The sequence below is a fragment of the Dama dama genome, chromosome 19 (assembly GCF_033118175.1).
Source record: "Dama dama isolate Ldn47 chromosome 19, ASM3311817v1, whole genome shotgun sequence".
Lineage (NCBI taxonomy): Eukaryota > Metazoa > Chordata > Mammalia > Artiodactyla > Cervidae > Dama > Dama dama.
The window spans coordinates 54,010,761-54,031,048 of record NC_083699.1 but is presented as its reverse complement, the minus strand read 5'-3'; the positions used below and the strand labels follow the sequence as shown (position 1 = coordinate 54,031,048).

Sequence of the window (20,288 nt, the reverse complement as noted above, 5' to 3'; positions counted from 1 at the left end):
AGACAGTGAAAACTAGGATGGCTCACAGATGCCTCTCTGGATACTGGTTCACGTCAGCAGGCAGCACGACTCTCAGAGAGTCACACACACTTGGTTAAGAAGCAGGACAGGGTGCTGGGACCTGTGTGAGGGCTGCCAAGAGACTCCACTTCCAAATTACCTGGCGGGCGGAGCCCCTAACATGACCTAAGGTGACAACAGGGAGGGTGAGAGGTTACACACAGTCTGGGGCTCAGCTCTGCAGCCCTACAGTTATCGCTAACCTTGGAAAGGTACGTGGGGAAGGAAGGAAGGTAGGCGGGAAAGGCGGCCATCACTCAAGTGATCTTTAAATGTAAAGTACGACTGATTGTGCCTTAAAGATTCATAGGTCAAGTAATGGCCCATAAGCACCAAGGTGTCTAAGGTTCATTTTAGAGTATATAAGGCCCACATAGATGTCAACCTTAAAAATATAAAACAAACTAGCTGTGAAAATCTATTTCCTCACTGCCAACGTAATCCTTCAAATCTCCTTGCTTTCCAAGGAATATTGCTTTTTCTTCAAAAACAGAGACTGAGTCTTACACTGTTCACTGATTATATGAAGAAAACAAAAACTCTTAACTAGGTGTAGGGGGAAACATCCTCATGCTTCAACTAGTCAAATTTGATATTGTGGACAAAAACAGAAAGACAGAACAAAACAAAAAACCCCAAACAAAAGGCAGTACTAAATCTATGTATATAACACATATACACATATTTATATAATCAGTTTTCCTATAAAGTCAGCAGGTACAAGTGACTGTTTTTATCCTTTTGATGTGTAGTTTTCAATATTCCTACCATCTAAAATCATCATGGCCTATCTCACATGCATCAATAAATAAAATTTTAAAAGCTTGAGGTTAAAAAAGCTGAAATTAAATACAGATTCTGGATTTGGAGTTAAAATTAGAACTATATGCAGAATGTAGCAATTTCTGCAAGCTCAATTTGCAATTAAAAAATACGAAAAATAAACCAGTAGACTGTTACAATTCACATTATTTAACTACAATGTCCTCTCAAGTGTATCTTTCCAAGGGAAGCAACTTTAGAAAAAAAAAATTTGGACAAATTCATTCACAGTGGTGAGATCTGCCCGGCCCATCCTCCTCTTCCAGGTTCATCAGCTTTTACCTCTGCAGCCAGAGTGGCCGGCTCAACACCCTTCTCGTTCTTCTCCTAGGTCACTAGATTAAAACTGTACTAAGTTTTATAGAGAACCTTTGGTCTGGCAAACAAAGACCCACACAAAGAGCACACACGCTTCTCCCCTGACAGCTTCAGAAGTTTCTTTACCTACAGAAGTTTCTTCACCACTAGCATTGATAAGAGTAAAATAAAACCTTGACATCAATTAAGAATTTTCCCCTTATAGATTCAAACTTTATTGACCTCCCGGGTTACAAATGACACACATTTCCTTTGTCTGCCACACCTGCCATTGACAAGCTAAAGGCAAGTCTTCAAGTACCCGAGGATATGGATTAATTTTACAAGTGACATTTAAGTCCCCATTGAGTTACACCTGCTAAGCTCCCAACCAATTTCAAGCTGTGCACTATACCCAAGTCTTACACTTGACTTTAAAAGAAAACAAAGTTCAAAAAAACCTCAGCACAGAACAAAGTCGTCTTCTTTTGTGGAAGGGGCATGAGGCAGGAGTCCTGTTTTTAAAGTATACAACAGCAGACTTTTTGATAAAAAAAGATTGTCGTGGGGGAGAGACTGTGTGTTCTAGTGCTCCGCTTTCCCCCTCCCCACAACCCCTCCCACCCCTGGATCTCCCTCAAGTGAGAATACAATGAAACTGGTTTGTATTTATAGATATTTTACAAGGTTAAATAAGAACAACAATAATAATTAAAAAAATTGAACACTAAAATGAATAGGTTTTTTTTTTCTCTTTTTAATTTTCTTTCCAATTGTGACCAGTGTTGCTGAGTGACACTCAAGTAAACTGGTGGTTGTTCCTGTGCAGCTGGCTGCTCGGGACTGTTCAGGAGGAGTCGGAAGCTGATGCAGAAGCGGCGTTATTGGTCTGTCCACGGTCTCCAGCATTAGCATCTGCAAATTGAAAGCCCCAAGAGATAGCATGAGCAATGCTGTAATAACCCAGAGAGAAAAGAACGTGGCCTCAACTGCAGACTGAGAGCTGTATCTGGAGTGTTGTTTTAAATATGGTCAATACTATGACATCTCAGTCCCTCTGCTGGATCCCCAGGTTTGGGAAATCTGTTGTGGGCGCTAGAACTTTTACAGCAGTGTGAGAACTTCTTTCGTATAAATGTTCTCCAGTTTGTGGGTTGTCTGCTAGGCAGTCTACGGTGGGGCTAATGGTGACCTCCTCCAAGAGGATTTATGCCACATGCCGTGCCTCCCAGGTCGGCGGTAGCCAGAGTCCCTCCCCCCGAGGCAGACCACTGTTGACCTGTGCCTCCACAGGAGACACTCAAAGACAGGTCTGGCTCAGTCTCTTGTGGAAAATTCTTAAAGAGACGGAAATACCAGACCACCTTACCTGCCTCCTGAGAAACCTGTATGCAGGTCAAGAAGCAACAGTTAGAACCAGACATGGAACAATGGACTGGTTCCAAATTGGGAAAGGAGTAAATCAAGGCTGTATATTGTCACCCTGCTTATTTAACTTATATGCAGAGTACATCATGCGAAATGCAGGGCTGGATGAACCACAAGCTGGGAGAAATATCAATAACCTCCAATATGCAGGTAACACCACCCTTATGGCAGAAAGTGAAGATGAACTAAAGAGCCTCTTGATGAAGAGGAGAGTGAAAAAGCTGGCTTAAAACACAACATTCAGAAAAAATTAAGATCATGGCATCTGATCCCATCACTTCTTGGCAAATAGATGGGGAAACAACAGAAACGGTGCCAGACTTTCTTTTCTTGGGCTCCAAAATCACCGTGGACGGTGACTGTAGCCATGAAACTAAAAGATACTTGCTCCTTGGAAGAAAATGATAAACCTCGACAGCATATTAAAAAGCAGAGATGCTACTTTGCTGACAAAGTTATGTCTAGTTAAAGTTATGGGTTAGTTTTTCCAGTAGTCATGTATGGATGTGAAAGTTGAAGTATAGAAGGCTGAGCATTAAAGAATTGATGCTTTTGAACTGTGGTGTTGGAGAAGACTCTTGAGAGTCTCTTGGACTGCAAAGAGATCAAAACAGTCCATCCTAAAGGAAATCAGTCCTGAATATTCTTTGGAAGGACGGATGCTGAAGCTGAAGCTCCAATACTTAAGCCACCTGAAGTGAAGTGTTGGCTCACTGGAAAAGACCCTGTGCTGGGAAAGATTGAAGGCAGGAGGAGAAGGGGATGACAGAGAAAATGGTTGGATGTCATCACTGACTTGATGGACAGAGCTCCAGGAGATGGTGAAGGACAGGGAAACCTGGCATGCCGCAGTCCATGGGGTCACAAAGAGTCGGACATGACTGAGTGACTGAACAACAACAACAACGCTTTGAAATCTGAATTTCTTTCTGCACAGATCTAAGTATGTGCCTTGGGTGGGTCTCGGTGCAGGAAGATGGTGCCTCTGCATAAGTTACAGACTTATGCCAGAGAACATTTCTATCAAAGCTCTTGCCATAGTTGGGATTAGCATAGGATGAATATTCAACTGGAATCCAGCTTACCTGAAAATAAATGAACAGTGCACAGCTTGGAAAACTTGCTAGAAATTCTGAATGATGTTATAATATGCCATCTGCTTAAGTGGGTGAATGAGTGGAGGCAATAAAAGCAATATGGGTCAGTGCTGATAGGCAAAAGCACCAAGCGTAAATCAAACTCGACTGCTTGCTTTCTAAGTATAGTCCGTCTCCATTATTCACAGAAATGGAAGACACAACCAGCAAAGAAATAGCCACTGAAGGACCAGTTCCCTTATTCAATTCAATAAAGCATCTTACAGTCAAACGTCAGAGCATTTGAGCTTACTTTGCCTAATACTCTGGAAATACATGTATCTTTACTACTTACTTTAATCCACCCCCCCCCCAAACACACTTTTTAAGGTCCAGTATTATTTCAAAGCCTCCAGTAACATTTAAAAAGGCATTTAACTGTGTCCAGATTGGCTCTCCATCTTGGGTAGGCAACATACTGCTGTTTCAGTGGCTAGTCAAGTTGCATCTCTGTCTTACACACATGACTGGGATATATGGCTAGGCAAATTTCCTCTCAAAAACTTCACACTAAGCCCTGATCAAGAAGAGAGGTGGCCTGACTGAGATGGGCAACTTCCAAGAGCCACCATCCTAGAAGTCCACCACTCTTAGCCATCAAGGCTGGTGACACAAACAAAACAGAAGTTCTATCTCCCTCTGGAGACTGTAGCTCTCCTGTGTCCTATGAGTAAATTTTATGGCTGAATGCAACATTTGGTCCTTGAATCTTTCTACTTTGAATTTTTTAACTGAGCAGAAAACTGACCCCAAGGACACACAGCACTTCTAGCTTAAGGAACTCTTGTTGTTGTTCAGTCGCCCAGTCGTGTCTGACTCTGCAACCCCACGGACTGTAGCACACCAGGCCTCCTTGTCCCTCACCATCTCCTAAAAGTCTGCCCAAGTTCATGTCCACTGCATCAGTGACACCATCCAGCCATCCCATCTTCTGACACCCTCTTCTCCTGCCCTTAATCTTTCCCAGCATCAGGGACTTTTTCAGTGAGCCAGCTGTTCCCATCAGGTGACCAAAATACTGGAACTCTTTAAAGATTAGATACTCAGCTTATCATGTTGATGGCTACTCTTTAAAAACTATACTTCCTTCTGAAATATCTGATTATTCCTTTAAACAATCTGCCCTTATATTTAACTCAGCCTTCGGGGAAGAAATGTTTCTATCTCTTAATATGAATGGTTGTGTTCATTCGTTTTATTTCCTTCAAAACAGCTTAAAAAATGCTTCTAATCCTATTTTCATGCAAGTAAGTGCAGGCATTATCACATAAGGGTTCATCTATTAGGTCCACATTGCCCATGGCATGGCATCACATTAATTTATCTGTATGGCTCAAGGACAGGTGGCAAGAGAGGATATATGATATTTAACATAGAACCTATGCTCCAAAGGCAGGTAAACAGTCTTTCACATTAACCAGTTAGTAACTGTACCTAATACTTCATTCATAACTCCTGTTTTTTCTTGTACATGCCCTGCTTATCAGAAGTTTTATTCTTAATGATCATTCAAATTCTGTGTCTCAATAACCTAACGTCAATTCCTATTCAGGCCACAGGTTCCTATAAGGCTTTTGCAGGAAAAATGTTCATTTTCATAATTTAGGCACAGGCTGCATTAAAAACAACACTCCTGAGAAAGCCTGGAAGGCACAAACATATGTCAGAATATAACACTCCTCACAAACCCTGCCATTGAAGCATCTCTCATGCTCTGGACGACACTCAACCTATGTATGATTATCATCAAATAGAACTTCTCTCTCATTTTTAACATGTGAGGATGACAGGTGAAACTGTCACATTATGGTCTTCCTCAAGTCTTTGAGATCCACCAGTCATCAGGAATTTATCAGCACACATACCAGCATTGTCACACCCCTGGCCATGCTGGTCATTAGCTATCAGCCAACACTCACCAGGACTCATCTACATTGCCAGCCAGCCCATTATTACTCTTTGGCAATATCCTATTTAGCTACTAATCTGCAGACCTTGTACTGGCTATTACCTATGAGTTTATGACACTCCCAAAACTAGTCTCCTCTTCCTTGGATAAATCCAAAGACCTGCTGATATGATTATAATAAAAAGCACAAGCCTTTTAAGTGGACATATAATAAAAAACAAAATCACCTTCTGAATGATAAAATTTTAAAAGACATTCATATTCCTCAGGTTTGTAATTTAATGATCTTTTATTTTTCTTTGAATCATTTCCAAATCACTTGATGAATAAAATTTTAACAGCTAATTACTTTGATTACAATTATTCTTGATATCTAAAGTCACAGCACTGAATTCATTCATCAAAAACAAAACCAAAGAATAATCCCAAAACCTCTGCCCAGTGCAATGAACTCTACTTAAAACCAGGTTATAAAAGTCCTTGCTGAGAAAAAGAATAGAGTTCTCTATTTTTCAGAGGGATATAAAACAAACACAAGGAGGAGAAAAGCAAAACAAACAAAAAGATGTGAACTTCATAAATTCAACAGTAGCTCCAACAGACTGCCTGGTTTATTGAACGAGCAAAGATATGTTTTTAAAGTTCTTGGTATATATACCAGTTGTTACCTCTGTAACCTTGGGCAAATTATCTCATTTCTTTGTGCATTCATTTTTCCCGTTTTCAAAGTGGGTACAATAATTGTGCCTATTCCTACAATGAGGGCTGAATGACATGTTTGCAACATACTTGGTATGATATCTGGCACATTGATAAGCACCCAGATGTCAGTAGCTGCTATCACTGATGCTGTGGTGATGTGGTGGTTATTGCAGTCACACTAAATTACACATTTGTGTATTTCTAGATGTCTCTTTTATCTTTCCATTTATTGGACAATTACTAAGCACTTCTTAGGCCTTATTACATAGATGGTGGTATTATCACCGTTTTATGTATGGGAAAATTGTGGGTAGAGAGGTTAAATAACTTATTCCATAATCACACAGCTATTAAGTTGTATAATGCAGTTTCATACTCAGTAAATATTTGTGAAAAAACTTTTGTGAAACTGGATTCGACTTAAGATAAACAATCTTAGCCTGTTTTTAAATCATAATGCCAGATTGCATCACTTTTATCAGTACATATGTAAAGGGAAGGGAATGAAGAATCAAGATGAGCTTTGTTGCTTTTAAAGAGTTGTTGTTTAGACATAGAGAACAGACTTGCGGTTGCCATGGCAGAAGAGGGCAGGGGAGGGAAGGACTGGGAGTTTGGGATTAGCACATGTAAACTCTTTCACAGGATAGACAAACAAGTGGGTTCTACTACACAGCACAGGAAACTATATTCAATATCCTGTGATTAAACATAGTGGAAAAGAATATTTTAAAAAAGAATATTAAATCATTATTATTTAAATGTTTGAGAAGAAAAGTTATAGAAACTGCAATAAACATCTAAGTCTAGTGACTATCAGAATTTTAAATTAATGAACATTTAAATTATAGAGGGTCCATGTTGATTCAGATCCAACTCTGTAAACAAATATACAGAATTGACAGTATATTTGTTTATATAGTTGAATCTGAATCAACATGGACTCTCTATAATTTAAATGTTCATTAATTTAAAATTCTCAAACATTTAAATAGTCCTTGCTGAGAAAAAGAATAGAGTTCTCTATTTTTCAGAGGGATATAAAACAAACACAAGTCTGTTCTCTATGTCTAAACAACAACAGAATGATTACCTTTATGGGCCATAGGAGACAAGCAGAAAAGATTTCCTATCAAAGGGAGAAGAAAGGGCTTTCATTCAGACCTAACTCCTACATAATCCAATATGATTTACAGAGTCTACTTCTATTAACCAAAGGGTTATTACATTAAAGCAGATCAGTGAATTTATAATAATAAAAATTACCAGTATGGTTATTTTATTATCTAATTTTCAAATAGTTTGAATAGGATACACAGAGATAAAGGTGTTTTGTAAACAACTATAAGTGAAGTCGCTCAATTGTGTCTGACTCTTTGTGACCCCATGGACTGTTGCCTACTAGGCTCCTCTGTCCATGGGATTTTCCAGGCAAGAGTACTGGAGTGGTCTGCCATTTCCTTCTCCAGGGTATCTTCCCAACCCAGGGATCAAACCCAGATCTCCCACATTGTAGGCAGATGTTTTACTGTCTGAGCCACCAGGAAAGATTATTTACTGATTTCCAACATTCCTAGAAACCAGTGCTCATTACCAGCCCTCTGATACACCATAAACCAACAAACCAAGGATGGATTTGAGGGAGAAAGGAGAGAACAGTCAGCTTTGGGTTTGGAAAAAGGGATAAGATCATTCTTTTTACACTGTGGTAGCCACCCTCCAAGATGGCCTCAATGAGGCATGCACCTCTTGATGTCTATACCCTTGTATAATCCCTTCCTCTAATAAATAGGGCTGGCCTATATAACACACAGGATATCACATAAATAATGGTGTGTGACTTCCAAAAATCTGGACATAAAAGACACTGTGGCCTCCACCTTCTCCTCCCTGGATCACCTGGTCTAGGGGAAGCCAGCTGCCTCAACATGAGACACTTGTATAGTACTCCACAGAGGTTCACACAATGACGGGCTGGGCCTTCTGCAAATGCCAGCACAGATTCACTCCCCACAGGAATGAGCCATCCTGCAAGTAAAGCTTCCATCCCCAGGCAACAATCCTTCAGATGCCTGCAGTCCTGGCCGACATTTTGGCTACAACCTCATGAGAAACCCTCACCCAGAATTACACAGCTAGGCTGCACAAAAGCTGTGTGAGGTAATAAATGTTCACTGATAAGCCGCTAAATCTGGGGTACCTTGACACACGGCAGTAGATAACTAATGTATACACTTTCACAAGCCAATGGGAGCACTATTGAGCAAGTCCCTCTACAAAATTTGGTATGCTCCTAATAAACTGTTTAAGGAATGGAAGACTGCACCAGTTGTCCGTTTGTTTTTCCCCTAATCCTGAGAAGAGTCTATGGTTCTATGGCTCTGGTACTGGGTATGGCAAAGGGAATTTGTACATGTATTGAGACCCATTTTATTCTGTATGACCTTAGAGGTAAAAATGACAAGCTGGGCAATCCTATAGTGAAACTAAGGGCAAAGCTCTAAAGTATTAGATTCCCCCAAGAGTACACCAGGCTGTGACTTTTGTCCTAGAGTAGATTTTTATGTACAGAATTCCATATCTGATACACATATTTTCCAGGAGAGGAGTCATAGTTTTATTTTCAGATTCTTAAAGATCTGTAAGAGCTGCTCGATAATCGAGTCATGGATTTGATGGGCAGCTGTCTCAATACTGAGGAAACTGCACCATCTGGTTGCTTAGGTGGTAAACCAAAAGTTCTCACCCTGATCCCTTACTCTTACACTTACCCTGCCAGTGCATCAGCAAGTTCTGTCCATTCTCCCTCCAAATGTGTCTGATCAAATGTGTAAAATGTGGAGCGGAAGGAGAGTGAAGGGAAGGCCCCCCATTTATAAACTGGGGCCAAAAGGTTTAAAAAGAAAAGCAGAAAATAAGGGAACAGGTTAGGTGGAAAAGGACAGAGAATAAACAAGGGAGCTGGGGTTCCAAAGGTTCAGTATTCCAGAACTATAGGTCTATAAAAGTCAAATCTAACTGATACAAGTGTTCACTGTCTGGCCCAAAAGCAATAATGGAAATGTTCTATCTGTACTCTCCAATGGGGTGACTGCGAGCTACATCTGGTCATTTAAATTTAACTGAAATTAAATAAAAATAAAATGTAGTTTCTTATTTACTCCAAACATGTTTTCAGGTTCTCAAAAGCGATAAAGTCATTATTGGCATATCAGTGAAAGAGTATATTTCAGATATATCAAATCCTTTTTTGTGCTTTACATGTACTTTATAAATATACTTGGGAACTTTAAGTATAGTTTACTTAGTTTCTTTATTATGCTCTCCTAAGCCCATTTTGTGCATTTCTATTCATGAGCCATCCTAGTTTTATAATTTAGAACGGTCTCATGACAGCTCGACTCCCCTAAAAGATAAAGTTCTGGAGCCTTGGGCTATGTTGTGTATATTGTGTACACCCTAAGGTCCTAATTTGAGATGTTCCCATTCAAGCTATTCCAGTGGAAATGCCTCTACTTAAAACTAGGTCTCACATTAGTGTTATTAATGGACACATGAACAAGCAACACTGTTCCTCACAAAGAATTAAAGGTATATCCCAATGTTACATTTAAACTAAAATCATACTCTACACTAATGAAATCAAAGTATCAGCAGTAAGGAAAAGGATTCAATTTTTGTTTTTTCTCTTTATAATGTCTACCATGATTTTGATAATTTTGTGTGTATCATAATGAGGGAGCACTTCTCAGCAAAATATCAGCACTTCTCTTGTCATATTATTACAAGGAAAAGGTGTGGCATGAGATACCATGGTGGATTCAGTCATTTAAAAAACAGAACCGAAATTCAGGCACCAGTGAGGCAATCAATCCAGCAGCAAACCTGGAGGGCTTATCAACAATACTGTTTATACTTGGTCGGCTGGCAGCAGAGAGACCTTAGCTGCTGTGTGTTCAGGGGCAGAACACGTTTTAATTAAGAGGCTTGGCTGTTCAAGGTAAAAAAACTGAAAGCCATGGAGACAAAGGATGTGTTTTCTATCTTTTAAGTTAAAAAACTTAGTTGACGAATAAAGAATAAGAAAAGGCATATGGATATAAACAGGTGACTTCAAGTAAGGAACTGAGGAACACTGGAAGAATACCCAGAAGAATGTCTGATAGGATATTCACCGACTCAATCAAGAAGATTTTACAATACTTTTGGAGGAGGGAAGAAAAACCCAGGTAAAATTTTCGACTTAATAGGAAACAACATGTTTTACATTAAAATAAGCAATTTCCTAGAAGTGATACTTAGCACTGCTGTGGTGAAAATAATACCAAGATGGTATGACTCTAGGTGTCTATATGCAGCCTTAGTAAGCGAACTTGAAATCCTAACAGAGGGTAGATACAATCTCAGATACAGTCTCGCTGGTGTCAGTGAATCTGTCAGAGTGTCACATATGGATGGAAGTCTATACTTCAAAACTTCAAACACAAAACCAATAGGAGGAAAGGGCATAGAACTGTCCCTAACAAAGATACCCACCTTCTTCATTCTACTAAATTGGTAATGCATAAAAATATAGATGTGCTCATATACACTCTGTCCCCCCACCTCCCTTACCCCTCCCCCCACCACTCTGGCTGGCTAGTGCTGAAGTAATGGAGAAATGAAAAAATATGTGCATTACCAGTGTAAAATGGGAAAAGCTTTCTGGACGACAATTTGACAGTATGTACTAAAAATTTAAAACTTCCTTACACCTTTTAACTCAGGAATTCCTCTAAAGACTGGGACACAACTCAAATGTCCAATAAAGAATTAAATAAATTATGGTATAGGCTTAGAATACTAGTTGAATACTATAAAGTCATATTATCACCTTCCTCCATATACCATAAGCCCATTAAAAAAAAAAAAAGCCAGTCTGTCTACTCATGACTAGACTAAACTATACAAGATAGTGTTACCTTTGATTTTCTTTGGAAGTAAGAATATGAAGAGTCTTATTTTCTTTTTTTTATTTTCTAAAATAACTAGATATTACATTTTTTTTTCTTTCCAAACATAACTAGATACTATGTTTTTAACAGAGAAAAATTCTTACATTTGGATTAAAATAAAGCGAAAATAGACAGGAAGAGTTACGAAGAACACCATCTGAGGGCACTCACTGTGGATTCTACAACTAGACAGGATATGGATACAGCTTTCCCAAGTGCACACCATAAAAGCACCACAGGCCAGTGATACTTGGGGAGGGGATGAAGGGGGGTAACTATCATTTTAGAAAAGTTTAAGTATTCAATACACTGACTTAATGTAACATTTTATTTGTCAAATTCAGTGGAAACAAACAGTGGGAGAAATTATTCTGAGTTTAATTCTGTCCAGCTAGAAAAAAACTGACTGGTGATGGAGAAGGTGACAAGGTGACAGGAATTCTGTGGTAAAAATAACTGTAATAGAAAAAGGGACCACTAGCCCTGGCTAAATCTGAACTATGACTTTAGCAAAATGCATTTCAAAAAGTTCAGGGAACAAATAAGTATGATTTTGTAGTTAGAATCTTCAAAAGGGGCTAATACCTGACAAGAAACAGAAAATTATAAAAAACAAAATTCTGACCAACCAAACAACTGCATATACTCTCTTTGCAAAGTAAAAGGAGAAGGACCAAAGAACCCAAATAAAAGGGTTTTCCTTGATGAGCTCATAATTTAAAAAGTAGGGCACACATCCCAGGAAGAATAGAAAAATAAAAATGTGAACCTGTCAGAACAAGCCAAATTCAGTTTAAATGAGGTTAACAGCAAAAGGTTTTCAAAGCAAGACCAAGAAAAGTTAAGCCCTCTGACCAGGTAAAAAGACAGAGAAGACAGACCTTGTCCAACTCTTATCATGATTCCCTTTTCTGTTAGAAGGGTTTTCAACCTGGAAAGGATATAACAAAAATCCTAATAAACAAAATGCAGCCCAAGGAAGGTGAGGGAAATCTATACATTTTAAATGTCTTTAAAGCCAGAATCTATAGTCTAAAAACACATTCTAAAACAAATTACAGAAATTCAATTTACAAATATTTAAGCACTAGAAACTTCTTTTAAGTCTTTAACAAATTTTTTTCATTTCCATCTTTGACAGTTTCTTTCTTGATGGAAAAAATCTGAAAGTTTTCTTGACAAAAGCAAAGTATTTTTACTAATTTTCATAACATTATTATATAAATGAATATTGTAAGGTTGGTCTCTAGTTTAGCAAACAACAAGAAGGGTAATTCAGAGTTAATTACAGAGCATCAGAAGAATAATCCCTAGTAAGCCTGTCTAGTCCCATTTAACTTATTTTATCAGTAACCTTGGTAAAGGCAAAAAAAAAAAAAAAAAATCTAGTAGGCTCTACCTTGTCCTCTTTGATATGTTTTATTAGTTGTTTAGGGAGAGGCAAAAAATTGGTATATTTATAAAATGTGCAGATGACAAATAACTATATAGAAAACCTAACATTCTGATACTTTAGAACATATTCAGGATTAGGATTTAAAATTCTCATTAGTATGGAGAAGATGCTAGCCATAGTCATCATTAAAATCTGAAGGACTTTTGCAAGTAACAATTGGGTTGGTTTTCTATAACCCCAGAGTAGGGTCATTGAGTGGAAGAGGTATAAGGGAATAAATTTCTAACAAAGTGATACAAAGATCAAATGTGCTACTGAATATTCTAGTTTCTGAATATATACAAGTATGGGACACTAGGCTTTCAGTAGATAATAAGGAGGGTGAAATGAAATCAGTGGTTTTCAAATTTCTTTTAATAGCAGAACCACTGCACTGGAAGAAACCTTACTCAGAGGACTAATACGAAACAGAGAGAAAATTGCTTTAGTTGAAATTCCCAACTACATCTTACACTTAACTCATCTGGCACTGGATCAGATGATCTCTAAAGTAATTCTTATGATCAGTAAAACTATAATTCCTGAAGATTTATTATTCCACAGGGTCCAGATGAATGGTCTCCCAAATGGAATGAATGGGAGGATCTGTTGGGGGTGTGGAGAAAAATCAGATAGATACAAACACTGAAATAAGAAATTATACTTTATGGTCTGAGAAGAGTGTACACACTTTTCAGAAGTTTCTCGTGTCAGTCAGAGCCATGGTCAGATATAATGCCCCCAGGAACCGATGTGTTTTAAAAATAATTTAAACACCGAAAGTTTTTGAGGGAAAAAACCTCCATATCCACTGATTAACCACAACTGTTTTAATTTTTGTATATTTCTATCTCGTCCTATCCACATGCAAATACACATTTAGGCCCAGTTACCAACATGGTACATAGGATTTTAAATTTTTCTCCATGTAATTTAAGATGAATACTTCCACAAATCTAAGTTTCATAATAACTATCTTTTATAGTTACATAAAAATAGAGATTTCATAATGCATTGAATCATTTTCCTACTGCTGAGCACTCAGATCATATTGACTCTCCTTTTTGTTATTATATAACTTGTGTTTACTCACTAAGTCTGACTCTTGCGAACCCATGGACTGCAGTGTTATGTACCATGTTGGTAACTGCCTAAATGTATATTTGCATGTGGAAAGGACTGGATAGAAGTAACTACTCTTATTTAGTTAGAGGTACATACTGCAATTCATTCACCCAAAGGTGAATTATTGTGGTGTTGTAGCTAGGGTGGGTGATTAGAAATTCTAATTTTGAAAATTCTAATTAGAAAAATTTCCAGGTTCAGATTTTCAAGGTCGGAGGCTTTGGAGTGTAATATTTTACTTCTTCATACCTTGGAGTAGACCTGGAAATGCTTTGTCATGTTGGCAGGCATTCACTTCCTCCCTGCTTGGGTGGAGATGGGATGTCCATCTATTCAGGTGAAGAGAGTCATATATTCTTTTGTCATAAAAGGATGGATGTCAACCCTGTCTTTCACATGGCTGGTTTTCAACACTTATGAATCTGTCCTTACTTGGCAATAACAATAAAGTGGTGTAGCAGTTTCTTTTCACTGAAGGCCCATGTGACCAGGCAAAGTGTTAAGCAGTTTGTACACTTTATATCTTACTTCTCATAACTCTATGTAGTGGGTATTTACTATTCCTATTGTATGCATAAAGAAATTGATGCTGAGAGACAGCAAAGAACATGTATATTTTAAGATCTTACTAAAGAATGTAACTTATACTACCAAATACTTATTTAAAATATATATACATGCACATACATATGTATTTACTTAAATCTGGGCCATTAAGGCCATACAGTCAATCCCTTCATCTAGATGAGCGTTTCCTAAGATATGTTAGGTGACATTACTTGGCTCCCATAACTTTGACCCCAAAGAAAACTGTTTTGCTTTAACCATATTGTAGTGTTGTGCCTTTAGCTCATACTGAGGGGCATTTAAAAAAGTTTCCAAATGGAGTCACCATTACATTTATTGTTGAAATGGTGATAAGAGTTTCATTTACTCTCTCTTGTGTGTGCACGTGCTCAAGCGTGTCTGATTCTTTGAGACCCCATGAACTATACAGCCTACCAAGCTGTTCTAGTCATGGAATTTTCCAGGCAAGAATACTGGAGGGGGATGCCATTTCCTCTTCCAGGGGATCTTCCTGACCCAGGGATCGAACTTATACCTCTTTCAGCTCCTGCAGTGGCAGGCGGATTCTTTACCACTAGCTTATAGTACCAAATGTGCAGCCCTAACGGAGAACCACTTCTCAAAAAGCAGGGTCAGAAATGGTGTGCTTCTCCTAAGCCACCAGTGTGCTTTTTATCTAATGAAGTATATGGGAAATTTTAAGCAGATATCACTTCTTTATTTAGCCACTAGGAAGCTTAGTGAAATATCTGAAATCCTTCCTGGTATTAAGATACTTAAGGCATGCATTTCTTTAAACTAATTTTAGTTCTGCCCTTAGTCTACTATTCCTATAAAATTCCTCATATCCTGATCTCCTTCAACTTTAAAGTAAATTCTCAGGATCAAAGCTCAATGCCAGTTTCCATATTTAAGTTGAAATCTATTTCAATAGCTATAAAAATGTATATACAGCAGTAAAATTATTTTTTGATGACTGCTGTAACTTATATCAAAGCATCATCAAAATCAGGTTATACTAGGCTCCTACCAGGCAGACAATTTGCCCCAAATCTTAGTTATAATCATTAACTAGTATTTCACATTAAGAAAATCATTTAAAATTACCCAAAACTTACCAATCGTAATTCTCATTGTATTCATAGTCTAAAACAATTCCTATAAACTAGCTCAATAAGTAAATGTGCTAGTTTGGGATTAGGGCCTATTCAATGTTTTAAACAATCAACACAATCTAACCTAGGCCAGTGATTTAAGTTGATTAATAGCTCATTGAAGCAATTATTTCTTCCTTCTAAATACAGGTCATAGTTAAAAGCAAAACAAAAAAACTATTTTTTCAATTAAAAAATTCAAAGCACATTTCAGTACATATTTGATTTGTACCATATTACTTGAGGAGAGCATTGCCACTCATTTTATAGATTGAGAAAATGAACAGTACATTACTAAAACTAATGAAGTTCAAATGACTTTCTCAAGGTAGCATGTGCTGATGAAACTAGAACTAGAAAAGAGACCTTTTTTTCCTAGACTTTTTCTGGAGTGAAGATGGGCCACAGATTAGAATGAAATGTTGTCAACCTTTATTAGCAACATTCAAAAGATTTAAGATTGGATAGGAACAATCAACTCTGTCAGACAACAGAAGGTAGATTTTGACCTCACTGTTGAATGCTAAGAACTAGTAATGCAAGGTTTTATTTCCTGGAGCATAAATGCCCTTGGGCAAACAATCTGATCCAACTAGGTTCAATGCAACAGATAATTAAGTAAAAATGGAGTCAGCTCCTGACATCTGCATTTTGGGGGCTGTCGGGGGAGTCCAATTATGCTACTGATTTCTAACTTCATTTTAGCTGTCCTTCGGAGGACCTTCAGTTCACTCAAGGGTTAAGTATTTTCAGAACATCGTAATGCAATTCTAATCAAATGAGGTCCCAATGTGAACCAGCTCTAGGACCAGCAGTATACCTGAGCTCTATCTAACCTGGGAGATCATTTGGGTATTTTGGTGGGGCAGGGGATAGACAAGATTTAGTCATATTCTGATCTAAGTCTTAGCTAAATGAATTTGCGTTGCAGCTTCAGCCCTTTAAATGATTAAATTACACCAATCTACATTCAAACTTCTTGAAAATTTGCCTCTCCAGTATATTAATATAATTTATATTCAGGGTAATGGAATTAAAGTGAATTATCTTCAATAAGATTACATTTCTGCAGACCATTTTCTGCTATAAGCATCTCACTTAATATATTAATCAAGAAATTATACAGAAAGCATGACTTTTAAAATAACAAAGTGACATCACTTATATTATAATAAGATATTTATACCTTATATATAAAGCATATGGGGTCCTTTCATGCTTTTTGGAAATTAAAGCAACACTTTAGTCACATTTAATCATTTGGCTATGCTATGTTTTTGATAGCTGGAAGGTACTAAACATTCATATTCAACAAATGATATAAAATGGAGACAAAACCAAATCATGCGTTTTTAGAAGAGACTTCTGTGTTCTCACCTGAGGCTGCTGTGGTATTTGAAGGAGTTGAAGCAGCTGCTTGAATCCGAGCATGAGGAGGAATAAGGATGGTAGCTAGAGGTGGATTACTTGACAGTTCTAGAGAAAAGGTAAGATACATGTGTTAAGAGTCCATTCTTAACTCTGTTGTGAAACTATTTTATTGGTATCAGAACTGAAGACACGGCATTATAACACTGGTTTAACAGAAAAAAAGACACGATAAACCTACATCTGAAACTAAATCATGAGCGAGTAACTGACCTATAGAGCAAAGCCACCAATATGTTGTCATACATAACAAAAGCAAAATTCAGGTATCTTTGAGAACTAAAGATAGGCTGGGGAAAGGTATTGGCCAAAAGTTTGAGGGTAAGCATTAATAAGATATGTTTCCATCATTCATTAACTTAAATATACTAGGTTTCCCCTTGCTACTCTGACAATATTTGACTGCAGGGGTTGACAGTGATAGGATCACAGAAAAGAAAATATAACTGCAGTCTGCACATTGGCATGCACAGACCAACTTACTTGATGGCAGGTATGATTTATCCAAACAGTAGTGGAAACAGGATTTAAGAAACATGTTAATTCTCACTGCTTTTGCTGAAAACAAAAATGTCTACTGAATCCTATTTTGCTTTTTAACTTAGTAAGACTGTTACCTTTTAAGTTTATAAAGTAGGCTTTTATCTGCATGTGGAAGTCTCTCTCTGTCAACTGTATGCAAACTGGCTTTCTTTAAAGAATCAAGTGCTGTATATGAGTCTTGAGAAATAATTTTAAGATGATATTTGATCTAATAATGTAAACAGTTACTGAGACACATGGTGGTGAGCTTGTACATAAAAGCATCTGGTGTTAATTTCAGGTAATATGATTGTTCTTCCAGTCTGCCTGGGATAACCCTGGTTTGTTCTGGCATTTAACTAGCGAGCACTCATTTCTACTCTAATAAGTGTTGTTACAAACAATTCTACCTATTGTTCTAATAATTTAAAGGAATAATTATACAACCATACTAGCTACAGGAAGGTGTTATCCTCTGAACTACAAGTAATAATTACAGCATGAACTAAAAAAAGTTAGGAAATAGTGTTTTCTTTAAAGCAAAATTCATATAATATAGAATTAATCATTTTAAAGTATATAATTTTGCTGTATTCAGTACATTCACAATGTTGTACAACCATCACCTCTACCTAGTTTCAAAAAATTTTCATCACCCTAAAGGGAAACCTTAAGCAATTACTCACCATTCATCCCTCCTGCCAGCACCTAACAAGGGAAATATCATTTATTTAATGCAGAACTTTAAAAACGTTCTGGTACAAAGTCCCTGGAAATATTGACTTAATCAACTTGGTGCCTAAATGTCTAAATTTTGTACTAAATCTGATACTCAGATTCTGGTAAAAAGAAGCAACATGCTGATGTCAAGATATACGGAAAATGAATGGCAGGAAAAGCTCAAAACCGAGAAGACCATTCATTATCTCTTCCCCTTCAAAGAGAAGACTTAGGTCATCTCATCAAATAATAACCTTCCCTGAGTTGGAAAACCACTGCCTTAATGATCAGGTTTGAAGAAATGCTGTTTTCTCATAATCAGCTGTAGTAGCTATTTCAGTTTTCACTGAGATACAGAAAGAACCTATGTAGTTTTACTTAAATCAGTCCAATTTTAATGCAATCTCACACCTACAAAAACAGGAGAATCCCTGATAATTGTTGGGGCTGATGACTTTCCGGTTCTAGGAAGAGAAATTAATGCAAGACGTGGTAATTACTCTTCAATAATCTAAAAGACAGTCAGATTTACCATCCCACTTAAAACTAAAATTTCCTACAATAAAAAAGCTTCTTTAAAATCTACCCATCCATCTACCCACCCACACCCTCATCCAACTAACACTACTGGGCATGAAAGACTGTGTGAGGTTCCGGAGAGACAGGTAAAAAGATCATTGTCTCTGTCTACTCAACAGAAATGGAAAAATGGAAGGACAATTATACAAATAAGCTGGCAAGAAAGGTAATGAATCAACTCAAGACAGGTGCACTTTTAAATTAAGAGATCTCTATGACCACGTACCCAACATCTAAAAGAAAATCCAGGGACTTTCCTGGTGGTCCCGTTGCTAAGACTTCATGCTCCCAATGCAGGGGGCACAGGTTTGATCCCTGGTTATCAGGGAATTAGATCCCACATGCCACAACTAAGACTTCACATGCCTCAAGTAAAGATTCCACATGTCGCAAAGAAGACTGAAAATCCTGTGTGCCACAACTAAGACATAGCCCAGCCAAGTAACAAACAAACATTTTTTAAAATAAGAAACCATATTATCTTCATTTAAGTATTTTTTAAAAGCATATACAGCCTTTTAATTACAGTCCTGTTGTTGACTTTCGGGCACAGATGCTGTTAGGCTATTTTCTTCCTTTTGTAAAAGTATTTAAATTTATTTACTTTTAATTGGAGGATAGTTGCTTTACAATATTGTGTTGGTTTCTGCCATATATCAATATGAATCAGCCAGAGGCATATGTATGTCCTCCCACTCAAACAAAACATTTGAAAAAAAGAAAATGCAAAAAAGGAAAAGATGACCAGATATTTTAAGAGCTACAGTTGAGATAATCTTTAAAATAAATTGAATATAAGTGGTTTGTGGTCACATACTGCCCACTTTCTCCCATTCACTCACTCATTTACCAAATCACCTATTCTTGTGTATATGTACATCCAACTGAGGGCCATGGTGGTTTTGTGGTTTTGCACACATACACGTGCAAGGCTTGAGAAAAACAATCTTCTTTTTCTCTAGGTAATACAGGAAACAAGGAAGCCCATAATATTAGTGGGGCTAGCCATGGAGAAGAGATGGGAAAGAATGAGACTGTGTTATCCCAGAGACATGGATCACAACGAAATGGAAACAGGTTCCAGAAGGTTTTAAAAAACTTAACATATGATAAGGATTTCTTCAACCAACTAAAGATGCCATAAAACTACTCATTAAAAAAATCACATAGTTTATCAGTAAATATTAAGAATGCTTTGATGGTGAATTAATCATTATATGGTCCACCATCAAAACACAATGCACAATTTGAGCAAGAACAAAATGAATTTAAAGACAGCTATCAATAAGCCAACCAAGACAGGTATCAACTGACCAAAAGAATAACCAAACTCATTTAACTAAAATTTGCTACACTATTTATATTAAAAACTGCAGAAGAAAAATTCCCATGAAAAGACCACCATTAAGT

General features: G+C 37.4%; 1 protein-coding gene across 5 annotated transcripts in view; it reads right to left on the bottom strand.

Annotated features, from left to right (window-relative positions):
- Positions 1 to 1,384: 1,384 nt before the first annotated feature.
- GSK3B (glycogen synthase kinase 3 beta) overlaps positions 1,385 to 20,288 on the bottom strand; it is a 202,429-nt gene continuing 183,525 nt past the window's right edge. For 2 of the 5 annotated variants that reach the window (XM_061167077.1, XM_061167079.1), the window contains 2 exons: positions 17,007 to 17,105; positions 1,385 to 2,094 (listed from right to left, as the gene is read on the bottom strand). In XM_061167077.1, coding sequence (XP_061023060.1) covers positions 2,027 to 2,094; positions 17,007 to 17,105 — 167 coding nt within the window. In that variant the 3' untranslated portion in view covers positions 1,385 to 2,026. Of the gene's footprint in view, positions 2,095 to 12,229; positions 12,280 to 14,157; positions 14,238 to 17,006; positions 17,106 to 20,288 lie in introns of all 5 variants that reach the window. The other 3 variants (XR_009696998.1, XM_061167078.1, XM_061167080.1) reach the window with 3 other exon arrangements.